This window comes from Mastomys coucha, unplaced genomic scaffold (assembly GCF_008632895.1).
Source record: "Mastomys coucha isolate ucsf_1 unplaced genomic scaffold, UCSF_Mcou_1 pScaffold20, whole genome shotgun sequence".
Classification (NCBI taxonomy): domain Eukaryota; kingdom Metazoa; phylum Chordata; class Mammalia; order Rodentia; family Muridae; genus Mastomys; species Mastomys coucha.
The window spans coordinates 63,094,003-63,113,218 of record NW_022196903.1 but is presented as its reverse complement, the minus strand read 5'-3'; the positions used below and the strand labels follow the sequence as shown (position 1 = coordinate 63,113,218).

At 34.8% G+C, this 19,216-nt stretch overlaps 1 gene segment (V, D, J or C); it reads left to right on the top strand.

Moving 5' to 3' along the window:
- Positions 1-1,329: 1,329 nt before the first annotated feature.
- LOC116099893 lies at positions 1,330-1,849 on the top strand. The segment is given in 2 exon segments: positions 1,330-1,416; positions 1,539-1,849. Coding segments are annotated over 2 exon segments (360 nt in total).
- Positions 1,850-19,216: the final 17,367 nt, after the last annotated feature.

Genomic DNA, 19,216 nt, shown 5'->3' with positions numbered 1-19,216 from the left:
TGTGTTAAAAGGGGAAGAAGTCAGATGTCATAATCCTAAGACTCACAGTAACATTGGGTATAGACATCATCCCAGATGAATATAGGAGGAAAGCTCATATTCATAGAAAGAAGAGAGAAAACTCCTATTTTCAGGCTTGATGCAAGCTATTCTTGAGTTGTCAAGCTATCATAAATAAGTAAACAGAGATTTTTTTATCTGAAAAGATTGGTTATATATGTGAGACACTGTCTTCATTTACAAACCACACCTTCCAGTAGTAGTCTGTTATTTTTCTAGGAATCACAGTGAACACAAATCTGCAAGGTGAGGTGTGGTGCTCAGTCCAAAGGGATACATCTACAGAAGGATTTCACACACAAAGCTTAGGACACATTGAGGAAAAGGTACTGGAAAAACTGATGGACCTAGAGGATCAGGGAGTTTGTTGTGAGGCTGTTTCTCCTATGTACCTTTAAAGTATTGATAGCATGACTACCCAAATGTGAATTGAACAAGGAGGACACAAATGAACATGACAAACAGAATGGCCAATAGCCCATGACTCCTCACGTCTCCAAAAAATGCTGTGGAGAAACAAATAAAGCTTTCAGGAGAATAAGTGCTTCTCCTTAGGGAAGAGCATACCATGGACTGTCCAAGTTGAAAAGATCAGCTTTGAAAGCCTTCATAGAATTAATGTTATATGGAGTCAACGTGATATATTTAGTAATGCATGTGTGTGTGTGTGTGTGTGTGTGTGTGTGTGTGTGTGCGTGTGTGTGTGTGTGTGTGTGTGTTTGTGGACACATGTGTGCACATGCGATTGTGTGTGTGTATATATAACTTCTTAGAAAAACTGTAAAAAGAGGCTATGAAAGAGAACAGGGACAAGTTTTTGGGTGGACTTGTAATACAGAAAGGTAAGGAAAAATTTTTTAACTAAAATTCTGGCTCACCAATAAGCATAGGGAAAGAAAAAAAAGTAAAAGCTGTATGGCCACAATAACATCTACAGTTAACTTTGAAAAGACAATGGAGTAAGTTATGAACTGTCTAGAACTGTAAAAATGTGGAGGAAAACTACATAAGGAAATTCAACATAGAACATGATACAAATCAAACTAAGTTTTAATTCACAGACTATTGCTGTTGTTTGTTCTTCAAAGAAAAGAACATTCCCTACAAATAAATGTTTAGTGTGTCTCAACTGGAGACATAAAAGAGCTTCATGTCTGTAATGAGCTACTGACCTCAGCAGTCTTCCAGCTGTGCCTAATGGCAACTGATTTGCATGTACCCAAAGCACAGCTCACTGACATGAGGACTTCTTCTTAGTCAGGTCACACCCTGTTCTGGAGTCAGCCTCACACTGATCACACACAGACATGAGTGTGTCCACTCAGCTCCTGGGGTTGCTGCTGCTCTGGCTTACAGGTAAGGAACAAAGCATTGGAAATTTATTCAGCTTCCTGTACTCAGTGTTACTTGGTTTAGTGAAAATCCTCTTGTGAGAAAATTAATCAGGTGACGATTTGTTTTCAATTTTCTAAACTTAGATGCCAGGTGTGATGTCCAGATGACTCAGTCTCCAGCCTCCCTGTCTGCATCTATAGGAGAAACTGTCTCTATCACATGTCGAGCAAGTGAGAACATTTATGGTGCTTTAAATTGGTATCACCAGAAACAGGGAAAATCTCCTCAGCTCCTGATTTATAATTCAAACAGTTTGGCAGATGGTGTGCCATCCAGGTTCAGTGGCAGTGGATCTGGCACACAGTATTCTCTCAAGATCAACAGCCTGCAGCCTGAAGATGTTGCAACTTATTACTGTCAACATTATTATGGTACTCAACCCACAGTGATTTAATCCATGACATAAAGCACCAAGGGAAGCAGAAGTGAGAGTACAGGCTTCCCAACTGCTCCTGATGATGTCTCCAGCTGCTTATCTGCTGGTAGTATTTCTCTTTGCCAGGGCTTACAGGTCAGTGTGATGTTTTCATATAGGAGTCAGAGAAATTTTAGGTCCTAAATACTTTCCCCAGGCTTTGTATGAAAACAAGAGAATAGTTTCCATGACTCATTAAAAAGAGGGAAAAGAAACAATTAAAATGTCAATTCATTTGTAGGAGAATATTGGCAATAGCTTGTCATCATTCAACAGGGTTGCCAACACATACACACACACACACACACACACACACACACACACACACAGCTTGTTTTATTTTGGCAAGAAAAAATTTATCTACTTATACAATTAATATACTGATGAAAAAGTCTGGGGAAATAGTTTAATGATTATGAACATTGAGTGCTTTTCAAGTCAAAGTACTCAGTTGATGTCTAGATTTTGAGAACTCCAATTCAAACATTATTTTTAAGCCAGTCTTCCTGCCTATGAGTGAAGGAATTCCTACAAATATGAAAGCAGGTAAGCAAACTGCAAAGATACCATTAGGAATTTGACTTCTCCCTCCTGGATCAGACTGAAGTAGTTTGATCATACTCAACTGTATTACCCCCAAAATTTAAGCATAGTATAATTTGGGGAAACTTTCTTGACATAATACTATTCCTGGTACACAAGGAAGTGTAATTATGTAGAAACTAAACCCAGGGTACATATTATTTCTTACTAGAAGATGAGTTTTAGAGATAGGTTACCTGTACTATCTAAAGAGGAAGCGCAGGAAGAGTCTGTATGTTATGCCACCTGGTTGGTAGAACGTGGGGAGCTTCTGGCTATAGAGATAATGCAAGAGTCACAGATAGCATTTATTCTATTTTTTCCTTCCTGGGAGATTTATGTTACCTCATCCAGTTTCTTCCATTATGACTTACTTCTCTGTGTGATACCTTAGTTATCATATATTTAGTGGCTTACTTTTCTATTACTGTGATGAGCCATCATAGCCAAGGCAATGTATCAAAAAATTAATTGAGGAACTGTCAGTTCCAGAGGATTAGTCCAGGACTCACATGGTAGAAAGCATGGTAGCAGCAGGCAGAAATAGGCCTGATGTAGTAGTTAATATCTTAAATCTTTTTCTACAAATAGAAGACACAGAGACAGAGAGATAACTGGGAGTGATCATGACGAAATGGATATATTTACTTATGATTTTTAATAAGCAAAATACAAATACGAACAAACACTCATTGTCTCTCTGAATAAACTCTTATTGGTTCCAAGTGACTGCCTTAAAGATTGGATTTTTACTGACAGGTGGCATGTAATTTTAAACTCTGTTTTCAGGGATCTCCTGCAATGTCATGGTATATCCAATGGAGGTTAGTGCTTAGAATATTTATTAGATTGTACTCATTGGGTATAAAAAGCATTATTATATTCTGGAGCTACCACTTGAATATGCTTTCTGCTCTCAGGAGAAAGAGCAGAAATTGGATCTACATTAAGTGTTATGTCACTGATTTGGATAAGGTATTGAAACACTTGGTGATAGATCTTGGAACCATGCACAGTTTTGTCAGGCCAAGCAATTTTATAGAAAAGTTGATGTTGTAAGGGTAATTAGCAGAGCTCAAAAACTTAGTGAGAATTGGAATGAGGCAACAAATGTAGGAAATAGCAAAGTTTTGTCAAAATTCTGTAGGTGAATTGAACATAGAGCCAGACTTGGGCAGGGCAAAATACTTTGATTCCTTCTGGCTGGATAGGAAGGAAGAACAACAGCAGAAGGAAGATTATCATTCCAGTAGAGTTATGGCAAGGCAGGAGACTAAGTCACAAGAATAAGGTAAAGCTGGAGGAATACAATTTAGGGAGCCTCAGACCATTTTTCAGTGAACTAAACAAAAGTTCTCCTTAGGTTGTTTTTCTTCAGTTCAACTTCATACAAAGTATTGAGGAGTTACAACAAAGAAGATAATACTCAACAATGAAATTAACTTGTGATCTTCATTGTACTTCTAAGTCTGTGCTGTGGTAGATGAATCTGTCCTAAGTGGGGCAATATCTAGGAAAGCACACACTGAACCTGGAGTTATTCAAAACGCCTCAAAAAAAAAACCCAAAATTCACTTTTAATTTTGGAGAAAAAGAAGTGTATCTTGATTCTATCATGGGATAGCTGCAGTTGCTAAGATGGGTTGAACTATTGAGGTAATATGAAACAGTTGCTTTGAACTTCTAATGAGCTTATAGAATCACACACTGCCTAGATCTTTCTATCATTGTCCTTCTGTAAATCCCCTTTTTGTGTAACATTTTATCTATGAGAGAATTTTATATAGGACTTTTGTCTAAAGAGCTATGAAATGCTGAGGTAAAAAGTAAATGTGGCTGTTGGGGCTCTGATCTATCAATCAAGTAAGTATACATGTACATATGTACATGTATATATGTATATATGTATGTATACATGTATGCATATATGTATGCATGTATGCATATATGTACATATGTATATATATATACATACATATTTGTCTATATGTATGTGTGTATATTTGTAAGTATATGCAAAAGTATGTAATATTCATATTCACCTGTGAAACTGATTAAACAGGTGTTTGGGCCCAGTCAAATGTGTGCATGTGTATGTGTGCATGTGTGCATGTATGCATGTGTGCAAGTGTGTGTGTATGCATGACTTTCTCTTCATCTTTTTATTTTTCTCTGGCTCATCAAGAGCTAAATTAAATGCTAAAGAGCTCATATAATTCTGTTTCTTTTTCTAATTACTTACTGCAACCACCAGGAGTCAATTGCCAAAATCTCTAAGCTCTGGCCCCCAGAACAGTAAGTGTATTAATGGCCAGAGTTCATCAGACTCCTAGTCTGCCTATTTGTGATCCACCTTAGTTCCTGAATGTCCATGTGTGATCCTGGCAGTGGCTGATGAAAGTTTCTTATGTTTGTCACCTGGATTCTGAATTTATTATAAGTCACGAATTCCAGTCCTACTGTATCTGGTATTATACTCTATTTCACACCAAAAATGTAAAGAAATACAACAAAGAGGATGATAGCTCATAATTAATACTTTTGGCATGTACTGATTAAAGGAGCTTGGGAATTTTTCTGAAGTTCTAAGGTTGGGTTATTCTGAACAAGTTGTGTTTTAGATGGCAGATTAGACTTGAAATTATGCACTGACACTATAGCTAAGGACACTAACATGCTTTCATAGAGCAAGTTATTGTTGATGTATTTTTTTCAATTTTTAATTGAGAAATTTGTTTTAAATATATTGTGATCACAGTTTATTTTTGCCTAACTCCTGCCAGAGCCTTCTTACTTCCACTTCCTCTCAGCTCTGAGTATTTTTCATTTCTTGTCTCTTTAGAAAACAAAGAAACAAATAAGAAAACAACAACTACAAAATATGAGGGAAAACAAAATAACATGCATACACACAAAACCTCAAAACTACAAGAATAGAAATTATAACATACAAGAACAGTAATTCCAAATGCCTAAAATTATCATTGTCTGTTACCTAGAGGGAATGTTAGCGTTGAAAACATTTACTCACACTGCTGTTAAGTTAGTGGTAAAAGTGTCACATGACAAAATATTAATAATGTCATCTAGATTTTAATTGAAAAAAATAATTTTCATACAATACATTCTGATCATGGTTTTTCTTCAAAATTTCTTTCCCAGACCCTCTCACTTCCTCACTCCCCCAACTCTATGTTCTCTCTCTCTCTCTTTTTCTCTTTTACAAGCAAGCAAACAAATAAAAGCATGAAAAAGGTAACAATTAACACACAAAAACAAAGCAAAAAAAACCCACTAGAATAAAAGACATAATAAACAGGCAAAAGGCAAGTAAGACAAACATACCTAAGGCATATGCTACATATGGGACAAAATAAATAAATGGGAAAATTCCTGTTAATGACCATATGTGCTGACCAATCGTTTGCTTCTGAGACCTTTTCTAATAATCTAGATGTGGGGTCTGCCTCTTCCATTTGCCTTTGACACAGTAATATGCCTGCCTTTAATTGTCAGAACTGCATTATCCTATTGTCTCTCATGAGCTTCTTTCATTGAGTAGTTCTACAGAAAACCATGTAATTAAATAATAGATTATTGATCAACATTATTACAGAAGTTAACAAATCACTTACAAAAAATGAACTTCATTAGAAATTTCAATTAGGAGCATTCCTTCCTTGAGCAAGGAGTTATCCCAAATAAAGATAATAGGATGGCTTTAAAGATTGATTCATATTAATGTCATTTAACTTTTTTGTTTACTTTGTGACTTTATGAAAAATCTTCATTGTTAATAATATTGCCTACTGTTAAAGGCCCTCATCACCAGTACTTCAAGAAGTCTACTCTCAAAATATCTGTATTTTTCTAAAATTTATTAAATTTGGGGGCCTTTTTGTCTGACAAAAGCCCCCAAGTCAGAAGATGAAAATTTAATATCCACAAACATCTGCTGTATCAAAATAAAGCACACATTTGATATCAGATGCTCATTCTTTAAATAACTTAGGAAATCATATTCTCTGGAACAAAATAATGTAACAAGGTATTTCTCACTGGAATCCTTTGTGCAAGGCGCAGTTCAACATTCCAGATTTTACTGTTTATTTCCTACTAATTACTTCATCATATGGGACTCCAATGCAAACACACAAAAGATAATCAGGATTACACAATTTTGCTGTAGTTTTCACCTGATCCAACATTGTATAGAGAGATTCTTTTGTGTAATATATCATTTTTGTACAGTATACATTTAGTAAATAATATTTTTGTACAATATATTATTATTGACAGATTATTGACATCATCTGCCAATAGAAAATATGGACTATAGGAAAGGATAGAACAGAAGGTGAGATATTTAATAGGAAGAAACTATTCTTGGATTAAAGCCAGGCGCAGGGCTTTGGGAGTATTACCCTGGGACTGGAGGGAAAATAGACACAAAAGAGCTGAGTAGAGTTTAGCAGCCATGTGACAGAACATAGATTAGAATAAGTGAGATATTAAATTATGAGCTAGTTTGAGAACAGCAAAAAGCTTAGGGCTTATGTATTTGTACATATATTTGACTCCCTGAGTCATTATTTCTGAGAACAGAGCCATGGGGAAAAACTGTACCTCAACAACTTGGGGCTGATTGTTTGCACTGTATCTTTTGTACCCAGGTACATTATCTCCCACATCTCCTTCTCAAATTTCTTCATATCTGCACACACAGTGTGAGTCAGAATAACCAGATATGTTAACCCCAGTCAACTCAGTCTACCTTTATCTGTAATACTCTGCATGCCTTCTTTCATTTCAGATATTGTTGATTTTGAAGATCACATATCATTTAAAGTTGGTAAGGAAACATCAGAAGCTCTCCTGCAGCTGAACTTTCCTTACTCTACCTTACTACCAGAATTACAGACCTGATAGTTGTTCTCCTACTTTGATTGACAGTCTCCCACTCTGTGTGACAAAATTCAGAACCAAAGGTAGCATGACCCTAGTAGAAAAAGACCTGGTGAAACCACTTGAGAGGCCCTTGGTCCTGTGAAGGCTCTGTGGCCCAGTGTAAGGGAATGCCAGGGCCAGTAAGCAGGAGAGGGTGGGGTGGTGAACAGGGGGAGGGGAGGGGAACAGGTGTTTGTTCTTGTTGTTGTTTTTGTTTTTGTTTTTGTTTGTTTTTGGAGGGGAAACTGGAAAATATGACATGTAAATAAAGAAAATTAAAAAAAAAAATAAAAGTATAATGTGTTCATGCCTCAGTCCTAAAAAAAAAGGCTCTTCATTTACAACATTAAATTTGATCAAGTAGTATATAAGAAAAATAGACACAGATAAAATAAAAGAGACATGCATAGTGAATGGAAAAAGCAAGAATGCTTCAATCCACAGGGACAGTGTATAGCTGGAATAAGGCATAATATTAATTCAAATTTGTCCAGTTCTAGGAACAGTATAGAGTTTCAAACTGAAGAATAAATGTCTCCTAGTAAGTGAATCAAATGCAAAACCATAAACAACAAAGCTAATATGCATTGGCATCATCAGAACCCAGTACTCCCACTACAGCAAGACTCGGATACACTAAAACACCCGAAAATAAGAATGCTGACCTAAAATTTCATCTCATGAATATAATAGAGTCCTTAAAGAAGGATATGAATACCTCACTGAAAGAAATACAGGAAAACACATGTAAACAGGTGGTAGCCCTTAAAGGAGAAACAAATCCCATAAAGAAATAAAGGAAAACCAATAAAATAGATGAAGGAATTGATCAAAGCAGTTCAAGACCTAGAAGTGGAAGAAGAAAAAAGAAAAAATTACACAAATGGAGGCATCCCTGGAAATGTAAAACCTTGGAAAGAGATTAGGAAATACTGATGCAAGCATCATCAACAGAATACAAGATACAGAAGAGAAAATCTCAGGCATAGAAGATACCTTAGAAGATATTGACACAATGTGCAAAGAATATTCAAAACATAAATAAAAATCTTAACATAAAACATTCAGGAAATCCAAGACAAAACGAAAAGACCAAATATAATAATAATAGGAATAGAAGAGTGAAAATTCCCAGCTTAGAAGACACAAAAATTCTTCAACAAATTCATAGAAAACTTCCCTAAAAAAAAGAAATGAGCATAATTTACAAGAAGCCTTTAGAATACCAAATAGATTGGATCAGAAAAGAAAATCCCCTTATCACAAAATCAAAACACTACATGCACAAAACAAAGAAAGAATATTAAAAGCTATAATGGAAATAGGCCAAGTAACATAAAAATGCAGACTCATCAGAATAATACCAGAGTTCTCAACAGAGACACTAAGAGCCCGAATAGTCTGCACAGTAATTATGTAGACTCTAAGACAACACAAATGACTACCCAGGGTACTATACCCAGCAAAACTCTCAATAGGCATAGATAGAGAAAACAAAATATTCCAGGAAAAAAAATTAAACAATAGCTATAGTAATCTAGTCCTACAGAGGATTCTAGAAGGAAAATCCCAACACAAATAGGGAAACTACAACAAAGAAAAATAAACAGGTATTAATCATCTCGCAAAAAAAGTCTAAAGGAGAGAGTCACATGCACATAATACCACCTACAACAACAAACATCTCAAGAAGTAACAATCATCTGTCTTTAATATCTCTCCACATGACTTTTTATTGGGGAATTGGTACACTGATGTAGAGAGATATTAAAGAGAGATGATTATTACTGCCTGATATATTTGTTGTTGTATGAAGCATTTTGCTTCATATGAGAAACAAATCTTAATTACAAAGACAGATATTACCTCAAAGTTAAAGAGTGTAAAAAAGTTTTCAAAGCAAATGGTCTGAAGGCACAAGATGGAGTTGCCATCCTAACGTCCAATAAAATAGGCTTTCAAGCAAAAGTTATCAAACAAGATATCAAGGGGAGGACACTTCATATTCATCTAATGAAAAATCCACCAAGCGAAAGTCTCACTTCTGACCATCTATGCCCCAAATGTAAATGTAAATGTAAACCAACATTCATAATAGAAACTTTACTAAGGCTCAAACACACATTGAAGTCCACACAATAATGGTGGGATACTTCAAAGCTCCATTCTAACTGATGGACAAGTCATTGAAACAGAAACTAAGCATAGTTACAGTGAAACTAATGGGGGTTATAAACCAAATGTATTTAACAGATATCTATAGAACATTTCACCCTAAAACAAAAGAATATACCTTTGTCTCAGCTCCTTATAGTACCTTCTCCAAAGTTTACCCTATAACAGGGCACAAAACAAGCCTCAACCTGTATAAGAAATACTGCCATACACTCTTCCAGATCATCACAGATTAAGGGTCCACTTCAATTACAACAAACCCTGACAAATCCATGGAAACTGAACAACTCTCTACTCATTGATAACATGGTCAGGAAGAAATAAAGAAAGAAATGAAATAGGTCCTTGAATTCAATGAAAATTATGACACAACATACCCAAACTTATGGGACACAATGAAAGTAGTGCTAAGAGGAACTTTAATAGCACGAAAAGCCCTCGGAAAGAAATTGGAGATATCTTACACTAGCAATTTAATAGCACATCTGAAAACCCCAGAACAAAAATAAGCAAACACACCCAAGAGGAATAGATGGCAGGAAATATCAAGGCCAAAATCAACCTAATAGAAACAAAGAGAATGATAAAATGAATCAACAAAAACCAAAAGATTGTTTTCTGAGAAGATCAACAAGATAGATAAACCCATAGCCAAACTAACTAAAAGGTTCAGAGACAGTATCCAAATTAATGAAATCATAAATGAAAAAGGAGACATAATAACAAAAACTGAGGAAATTCAAAAGAAATCATCTGATTTTACTACAAAAGTCTATTCTCAACAAAACTGGAAAATCTTTATGAAATGGAAGATTTTCTAGACAGATACCAGATACCAAAGTTAAATCAAGTGGTTGTAAACTATCTAAACAGGCCCATAACTCTTAAGGAAAGGGCAGAAGTCAATAAAACCTTCCAACCAAAAAAAGCTCATGCCCAGATGGCTTTAGTGCAGAATTCTACTAGACCTTCAAAGAAGAGCTATAACAAGCTATTTCATAAAATAGAAACAGGAGAAATACTTAATAACTCATTATATGAAGCCAAAATTACTCTGACACCTAAGCTACACAAAGACCCAGCAAAAAAACAACATGAACAAAAACAACGAACAAACAAACAAATAAAAACCCTAACTTCAGACCAATTTCAATTATTAATATGAAAGGAAAAATACTCAATAAAATTTTCTGAAACAGAATACAAGAACACATCAAAACCATCATTTACCACAATCAGTAAGCTTCATCCTAGCCAGGCTGTGGTGGCATACTCCTTTAATCCTAAGACTTGGGAGGTAGAGGCAGGCAGATTTCTGAATCTGAGGCCAGCCTGGTCTGCAGAATGAGTTCCAGGACAGCCAAAGGCTACACAGAGAAACCTTGTCTCTAAAAAAGAAAAAAAAAAGAAAAAGAAAAAAAAGAAAAAATAACACAAACAAACAAACAAAAAAGTAGGCTTCATCCTACGGATGCAAGGTTGTTTCAAAATTCCAAAATCTTTTAATGTAATCTACAATGTATAAACAAACTCAACAAAAAATTACCGTCATCTCATTAGATGCTGAAATAGCCTTTGACAAAATGCAACACACTTTCATATTCAAAGTATTGGAGAGATCAGGCATTCAAGGCCCTCAGCTAAACATAATAAAAGGAATATACAGTAAACAAAAGCCAATATCAAATTAAATAGAGAGATACTTGAAGCAATCCCACTAAAATTAGGAATGAGATAAGGATGCCCACTCTCCCTGTATCCATAAAATATTGTACTCCAAGTTCTACTTAGGGCAATAAGACAACAAAAGGACATCAAGTGTATACAAATTAGCAAAGAAGTCAAAGTATTTCTGTTTGAAAATGATATGATAGTATATATAAGCAAGCCAAAAAATTCTACCACAGAACTTCTACAGCTGATAAACAACTTTAGCAATGTGGCAAGAAATAGAATTAACTCAAGCAAATCAATAGCTTTCCTGTGTACAAATAATAAATGGACTGAGAAAGAAATTAGGGAAACAACATCCTTCACAATAGTCACAAATAATATAAAATACCTTGGAGGTAATTCTAACTAGACAGGTGAAAGATCTATATGACTAGAATTTCAAGTTTCTCAAGAAAGAAAAGGAAGAAGACCTCAGGAAATGGAGAGATATTCCATGCTCCTGGATTAGTTGGATTAACATAGTAAAGCTGGATATCCCATAAAAATATAGTGCAATCTCCATCAAAAGTCCAACACAATTCTTCAGAGACATGCAAAGAGAAATTTAATTTCATATGGAAAAACAAAACAAAAGACCCTGAACAGTGAAAACATGTTTTAAAAGTAAATGAGCTGCAGGGGAATCTCCATCCCTGAACCTAAATTATACTACAGAACAATAGTGATAAAAACTGCATGATACTGCCAAAGAGACAGTCAGGTTGATCAATGGAATATAATTGAAGACCCAGAAATAAAACCACACACTTATAGGCACTTGATCTTTGACTAAGTATCCAAAAATATACCAAGGAAATAAGAAAGCATCTTCAACAAATCCATAGGGATGTCCTTGCCTTGCTGTAGTGAGATAAAAGCTTACCTATAGTCTTGCTTTAGATGACTCCTTATTTCATCTCAAAGTGATGAGTCCTATCAAGTCACTGTTTCTGTTATTACTAAGCATTCTAGGTAAGTAGAGAATGAGATGCAGGAGAAGAATGGGGATGGACGGTGAGTTCTGACTGCCTATGTGGGCTGTCCATATGTGGTGAGGCAGGCCCTATTTTCTAAGATAGACAGTGAGGTTCAGGTACATCATAATGAGTAATTTCAAATGTGCTAGGAACTGTGCTAAGACGAAGATTCTAGTGTAGATGTGAAACAGTGATATATGACCTTTAGGATATTCTACATAATTGTTTTGTAGAAAAGCATTTGATATATATTTCAAAAAGCACAAGACATACCAGGATATAACCTGAAATAAACAACAAAATACTTGAAAAAGTTTTCTTGTTAAGTGCTCATGATTTGCAGTTAGATTTTCAGGAACCAGTGGAGATGTTGGAGTAACAGTCTTTACTCTCTTTAGAGAACATATCTTTTTATTTTATGGATATCAATTAGAAAGCCTATGGCCTATGGCTAAGGCAAGATAGGGGAGGTGGGACATCTAAGAGAAAGAATTATGAGAGAGAAGTGTAAAAAGGTTCAGTCTGGGGAAGATGTGAGGAAAAGAACACAAAGTACTTGAGCACAGGTAATCAAATACATAAGAAAATGTAAATTAAAATAAATTGATTACCTTAAGTTATGATTCGAATCAGTGAAGTGCCTACCTATACATGGTAAAGGTATTTGTGAATTTATTTTAACTCTGAGTCTTATTTCTGGGAGTGTGTGACTAGGAGGCAGATCCAGGCATATTTTTTACAGTTACTACTAGACAATCAGCCTCCATCTATAGCAAGTTAGCATCTCTTAGATAGTAATGGAAAAATTGTGGAGAGCGGTAGAGCTGGAGAGGCATTCGCTTTGACAAGATGGCGTCTACATCCGCTGTCGACTCCTGGTAAACAACTGTTTGCACATGTGCGTAGAGTGAAAAGATGCCAAGTCACGGCCCATCCCAGGGCGTCACGTGGGGTGATGAGCAAACAGCCAATCATGGGCGGACACTCCGCACTGTGGTGTATATAAGCAGTGCCGATTATTGGCTCTGTCCTTTTTTCCTCTCCATGATGCAATAAATGCTTGCTGCAGAAGGATCCTAGTGTCCGCGTGTCTTCTTGCTGGCGAGACGACTGTGCGGGCTACAAAAAATTATCTGCATTTGGTTATTATAGTATTCAGGCCACTCTCTACAGCATCTGATCAATTGGTTGTCCAAATTTGACCCTGGGAACACTGACAGATTCAGTGCCAATGAGTCAGGCACAAATTTTACATTAAAAATCAGTTGCATGTAGGTTCAGGATTTCAGAGTTTATTACTGCATCAAAGCTACACATGATTCTCCCATAGTGATACAGACTCTAAGAAAAACATCCTTACTTGAGGCAGTGAACCTGCCAATGTACTACCATACTGGAGAGGAATAGAACAATCTGTATCTGTGTGATATGGAGGTGCTGGGGAACTTAAACCATTGTTTTCAATGAGAGCTCTGACTAGACTCATCAGCTGGCTGAGTGGTTTGACTTGACCTCAGGTTCCATCAGTTTCTGATCCTTCTAGCTGGAACAATAATGGTATGGCCTCCATGACAGCAGAAATGAATCTCATTAATTTAGTTTATTCTCAAAATTTAAACCATTTATTTTTTTGCACTAATCTGTTTTTCATTACATTGGTTTGTTTTAATGGTGTATGTGTTTTTAATAAAGTTTTCATTTTACTTTTAAAATGATTAGATGTCTATCCATATTATCTTTCATCTCCATAAGTATCCTTACGATATTATTTGGAATGACTTCTGACAGAATTGTATAAAATTCATTTTGAAAAGGATGTGTAACCAGAAAGAAGGTATGTTCATTGGGAGAATTAAGTTTACTGCTTTTTAAATGTTTCTTTTTAAATTATTCTTTTTTAATTAATTGAGTATATATATACTGTTATATATGTATATATATATATATATATATATATATTCAATTAATTATATGTATACTGTTGCCTTTCCAGACATTCCAGAAGAGGGCATCAAATCCCATTACAAATGGTTGTGAGCCACCATATGGTTGTTTGGAATTGAACTCAGGACCGCTGAAAGAGGAGTAGGTGCCCTTAACAACTGAGCCATCTCTCCAGCCCAAATGTTTCTTAAGTCTTTATATTGATATTTCTGAATCTGATAGAATAGTTGGCTTGATACACTTTACTGATGGATATTTATAGTGAAAGGCTTACTCCTATAGGATGGACTTGCCTCAGGCTGTTTATATTTTGCAGTCTGTATAATTTTTCTCTAATTGTTATCAATGTTAACAGAACCTGCAAGTATCCCAGAGGCCTAAGCTTTGATATTTGGGGTCTTATCTCCATACTGGGGTGTGCTTCTAATAATTCTGGTTACCTATAGTTCTGTACAAAGTGCACAGGGGCAAACCATAGTGCACAGAACTGTGTGAGCGTGTCCTATCACTGTTTCATCTGTCTGTGGAGGACCTGCAATCCTCAGCGTCTTCAATTGGGCATGAGATTACATTTGTCTATGACCTTTTGTTGAATGAGAGCACAATATGTAGTAGGTGCCTTCTGTGAAGAAGGGCAGTAGTGAGAATTTGCAGGAGTTCCCTACAGTGTCTGTGTGGGAAGATTTGCCAGCAACAAAGAGTTCTGAGTCAAGTGTAGGAACTGATACAGGCCTCACTTTGTACATACTTACAGCTACAGAAGTTTCATTTGCTTGTAAGTTGTTAAAATGCCTTTTCCATTAAAGATAAACCTGGTGAAATGAGCTCTCCAGATTTAAATCTCTCAGAATACTATTCTTTTAGATAGTGTAAAAAATTAATACTGTTCTGCACTGTATATGGAGCACCTGAAGAACACTCTGAACTCAGAATGGCTTGCAGGAAATGATAGATGTGATATGCTTCACATTATAGTTTCATTTATTAATAATTAATATATCAAAATCGCACACATTTGCTTCTTGTGTTGAATGTTTACATAAAGCCAGTCACCAGATACTCCAATATCTCCAATGCCTCTTCCTAAATTTGCTCATTAAGTATGATTTACTAGTTTGAATGCCTTTAGGGATAAATAGAATAATCTTAATATATTTAAGAATTCTTTTCACAACCTTTCATCCCAACCATGGACAAAAATTTCTTCACAAAATACCTGCCTATTTTATTTTCCAATTACATGTTTTTTATTATAAACCCTCTAAAGACCTCCCAAAGTGGGAATCCCACTCTAGCTTCTTACATCAATGTATACCACAACTCAAACAGCAAATTGAAATTTGAGGCTGTAATTCACACTTGCAGGAGGAACGTGGCAAATATTATATGAGGGAATAGAATGCTTTTGTCATTATAATTTTTTCTGGAACCATATATTTTTCAAAGTTTTCATAATTTCATGATTAATCATACCTAGATAAATTGCACTGAACCAGTGATTTACATTTCAATTATCCATTTCTCTTGTGTACATTGAAATTGATTCTCTTTCCTAGATACTGTGAATTGAGCTGCAAAATACATGGATGTGCTTTTATGTCTGTTGTAGGCTATAGAATCCTTTAGATATATCCAAAGGAATGGCATAGCTGGGTAGTGTAGTAGTGATATCTGTAGCTGTTTCAGAAGACTGCAGAGTGATTTCATAGTTATTGCATTCCCACATGCAGTGAACTGGCAATTTTCTTTACTCCAATACTCATTTATCAAGAATCATGTTAGTCTATGTTGGAGTTATTGAGGCTTTTCAAAAGAGCAGACATGGTTTTTATAGTATACATGTGCTCTAGTTTGGTTATATGACCCAAGTTTCTGAATATAGCCAGGTGTACATTTACAGAAATATATGGATTGAATAATACTGGAAGTCTCACTCGCCTCTGAATTCTATTCATTCTATTTCAGCATTTGAATACATAGCCTACTCTTGTCCTTGTGTAATCAGACAATCTTCTTCCAGTATACTAAAACCAGAGAAAATCTCATCCTAGTAAGACAGAAGGAATGATTGATTATTCCATACACATGTAATTGTTAGAAATTCAGATGAGGCATTGTCTGAACCCATAGCATATAATTTACTCCTGTCTCCACAAACATTATAGAGCTTAGCCTCAGAGACTCATGGCTCTGTTGCAAAGTTCCCTATGTATATTTTATACTAAGTGAACTACTCTTAAATATAAAGTATTTTTTGTTTATGGATTTATATAAATTGTCTAATAGAATTTGGTAAAAATTGCAAATTTCTTGATAAAATGTTTACAGTTAATACTTAACAGACAAAAAATGAAAGAGTTTTAAATAGTAAAAATATGTTTTTCAACCTAAGTTTCCATAAATCTTATTTTAAATCATTGTAAGTTCAAAAGAATACCAAAACAAAGTGGTTTTTATAAACAATGGAATGATGGAAGATATCCTAGCGTTTCAATTTACTTTTGTTTCTACTGAATTTTATGGAAATAGATGACACTGTAAGTATAGCATTTCATTTAAAAATATTTCTAGGTGAAATATTTCTAGGTTACAGGACAGAGGATTCAAAAATGAAAATAACCATCTTGATTATTTTTGCTACATATGAATATAAATCGAGCATAACTCTTGATGATTTAATAAGTAGAAAGAACATTGCAAAAAAGGATCTTCAAGCCTTAAATAAGAGGGCTTTCATCAAGGATTTATATAATATGGTAGGGATTACCATTAAAAAAAAGATAGTTCTGTAAAAGTGATTAAGAATTCTAAATATGGTAGAGTGTGTTAGTTATGTTCTATAAACACAGCATTTTGGATTTGGAGACCGGGGTTTCTCCAACAATTGTAATATCCTAAGAACCTGTCTCAAAACCAATGATAAAGAAAATTAAAAAGAAATATTGGTTGGACACATTTATTTTCTTCCCTAATTTAAAATTTAAAATCTACAAATAGCTCTGTGTGTATGTGTTTGATGTTTCTGTAAGATGGGAATATTAACCATAGTTAGGCTAGAACACCCCAGGGGATTAATGGTAACTTCCTTCTCTATCATATTTCATTTTTATGTTTTGAGATAGGGTCTTCTACTAAATGTAGAATTTCCCATTGTCTAGAATAGTTCAACAGAGATGCACTGTGATTTGCTTTTCTTCATGCTCAGATGTTGGAGTTATAGACAAGTATTGCTTAACCTTGCTTTTATGTGAATGTTGAGAATTTAACTCTAGTTCCAGTTTTTCTCATGGCAAACATTTTACAGAGATATCTCCCTTTCCTTGAAACTAATTTATTTAAAATAAAAAGGATAGCTGTCACTCTAAGTATGAGTCATATGAGGTTAATTGCAATACTAAGGATAACAAATTTAATTTATTTAATGTCCAGTTTCCTGTTCTTGTATTAATCTGTGAAGTACTTCATACATTTCATGGTATGTGACTATCTACTTGTCATGGCACTATAGATTCTTTTTAACATAACTTTCACAAAATTGTACTATATGTTTATATTTGGAGAGAATACCTACCTCAATCATTTTATCTGATAATTAGGAATTTATTCTAAGATGTGAGGTTTTGTGTTTTTTCTATGGTTATGCAAACCCATCAATTTTACATATCTTTTATGTTTTATTCTTCCAATTCTTTGTCAATGAACAAAACTTGAAAAGGTATTCCATTACTATTTAATTAGAGAGAATCTAACACATAAATATTCTTCTTGGGTTTGACTCATTTCTTAAAAATATCAACCAAAATAACCAGAAGATTGTTGGTTAAATCTTCTCACCTCATATATCCCAAATAACAAGTGAATCATATTTTGTTATGTAAATGTAGCATATTTTCACACTCTATCCATGCATTGGTGGGCATCTAGGTCCATTCTCATTTCTAGATATTATAAACAGAACAGCAATGAGCTGTATAAGCAAGTGAGTCTACAATAAGGAATAGAGGCCTTTGGCTATAAACCCAAAAGTAGGACAACTGCATCTTGAAGTAGATCCTTTCCTATTTTTCTGAGCAACCTCCACAGAGATTCCTATAGTGCTGTAAGTATCTATACTTCTACCAGCTGTTTCCCTTTCCCCACATCCTCATGAGCTATCATTTGCTTGGCTGTTCTTGGCTATTCTCACAGCCTGACTAGTATAAGAGGAAAGCAACACTGAAAGTAGAAGTAGACAGAAATTTCTACCCCTAGTCAATAAGCTATCTACAATGAACAGCAGCTTGTAAAGGAAAGTAAGTTTTCTCTAATGGAATCTCACTGGGTGCATAAAGCACACTTAAGTTTAGGCCTCATTCTCAGAGATTCCAAGTAAAAATGAACTCACTAGTATTTTTGTACAATTTTTGCCTCACAAAGCTTTATTTAGAAATTTGTTATATTACAGGTCTTTGATTGTTTATGATGGCCTTAGATTTTGTGTTTTTATGGGTTTGTTCTTATGTAGATATGTTTCTTATGCCATTTTGGTTTTGTTCTCTAAATTTAGGTCTTTTGTTTTTCTTGAAGAATCATTATGGTTGCTGTTAGGTTTTTAATTCTGTTCTTTTGTTTCTTTGTTGTTATTGGCTTTTTCTTTTGTTTTTGTTTTTTTTTTTTTGTCAAAAAGAGAATAAAAAGAAGGGCATGGACTTGGGCCTGTGTGGAGACAGGTAGGATATCAGTCACATTGGGGGCATAGAAAACTTTACCAGCATATATTGTCTAAAATGCTTTTACAATGGAAAATTTGAAATATAAATAAAAATTCAAAGTATAAAGAGAAGGAAACTTTTTATTATAAATATTTCTTTACTGTATTTTCATATCAAAATGCCATGTTTCCCAACACAAACATGAGTAGATTTAATTGATCCTCTTAAATGTAAATAACTATTGTGGATAATGGCAGAACAGTATTATTTGCTCCCATACCATCCATTCCACTATTGTACTAATGGGCATGACTTCC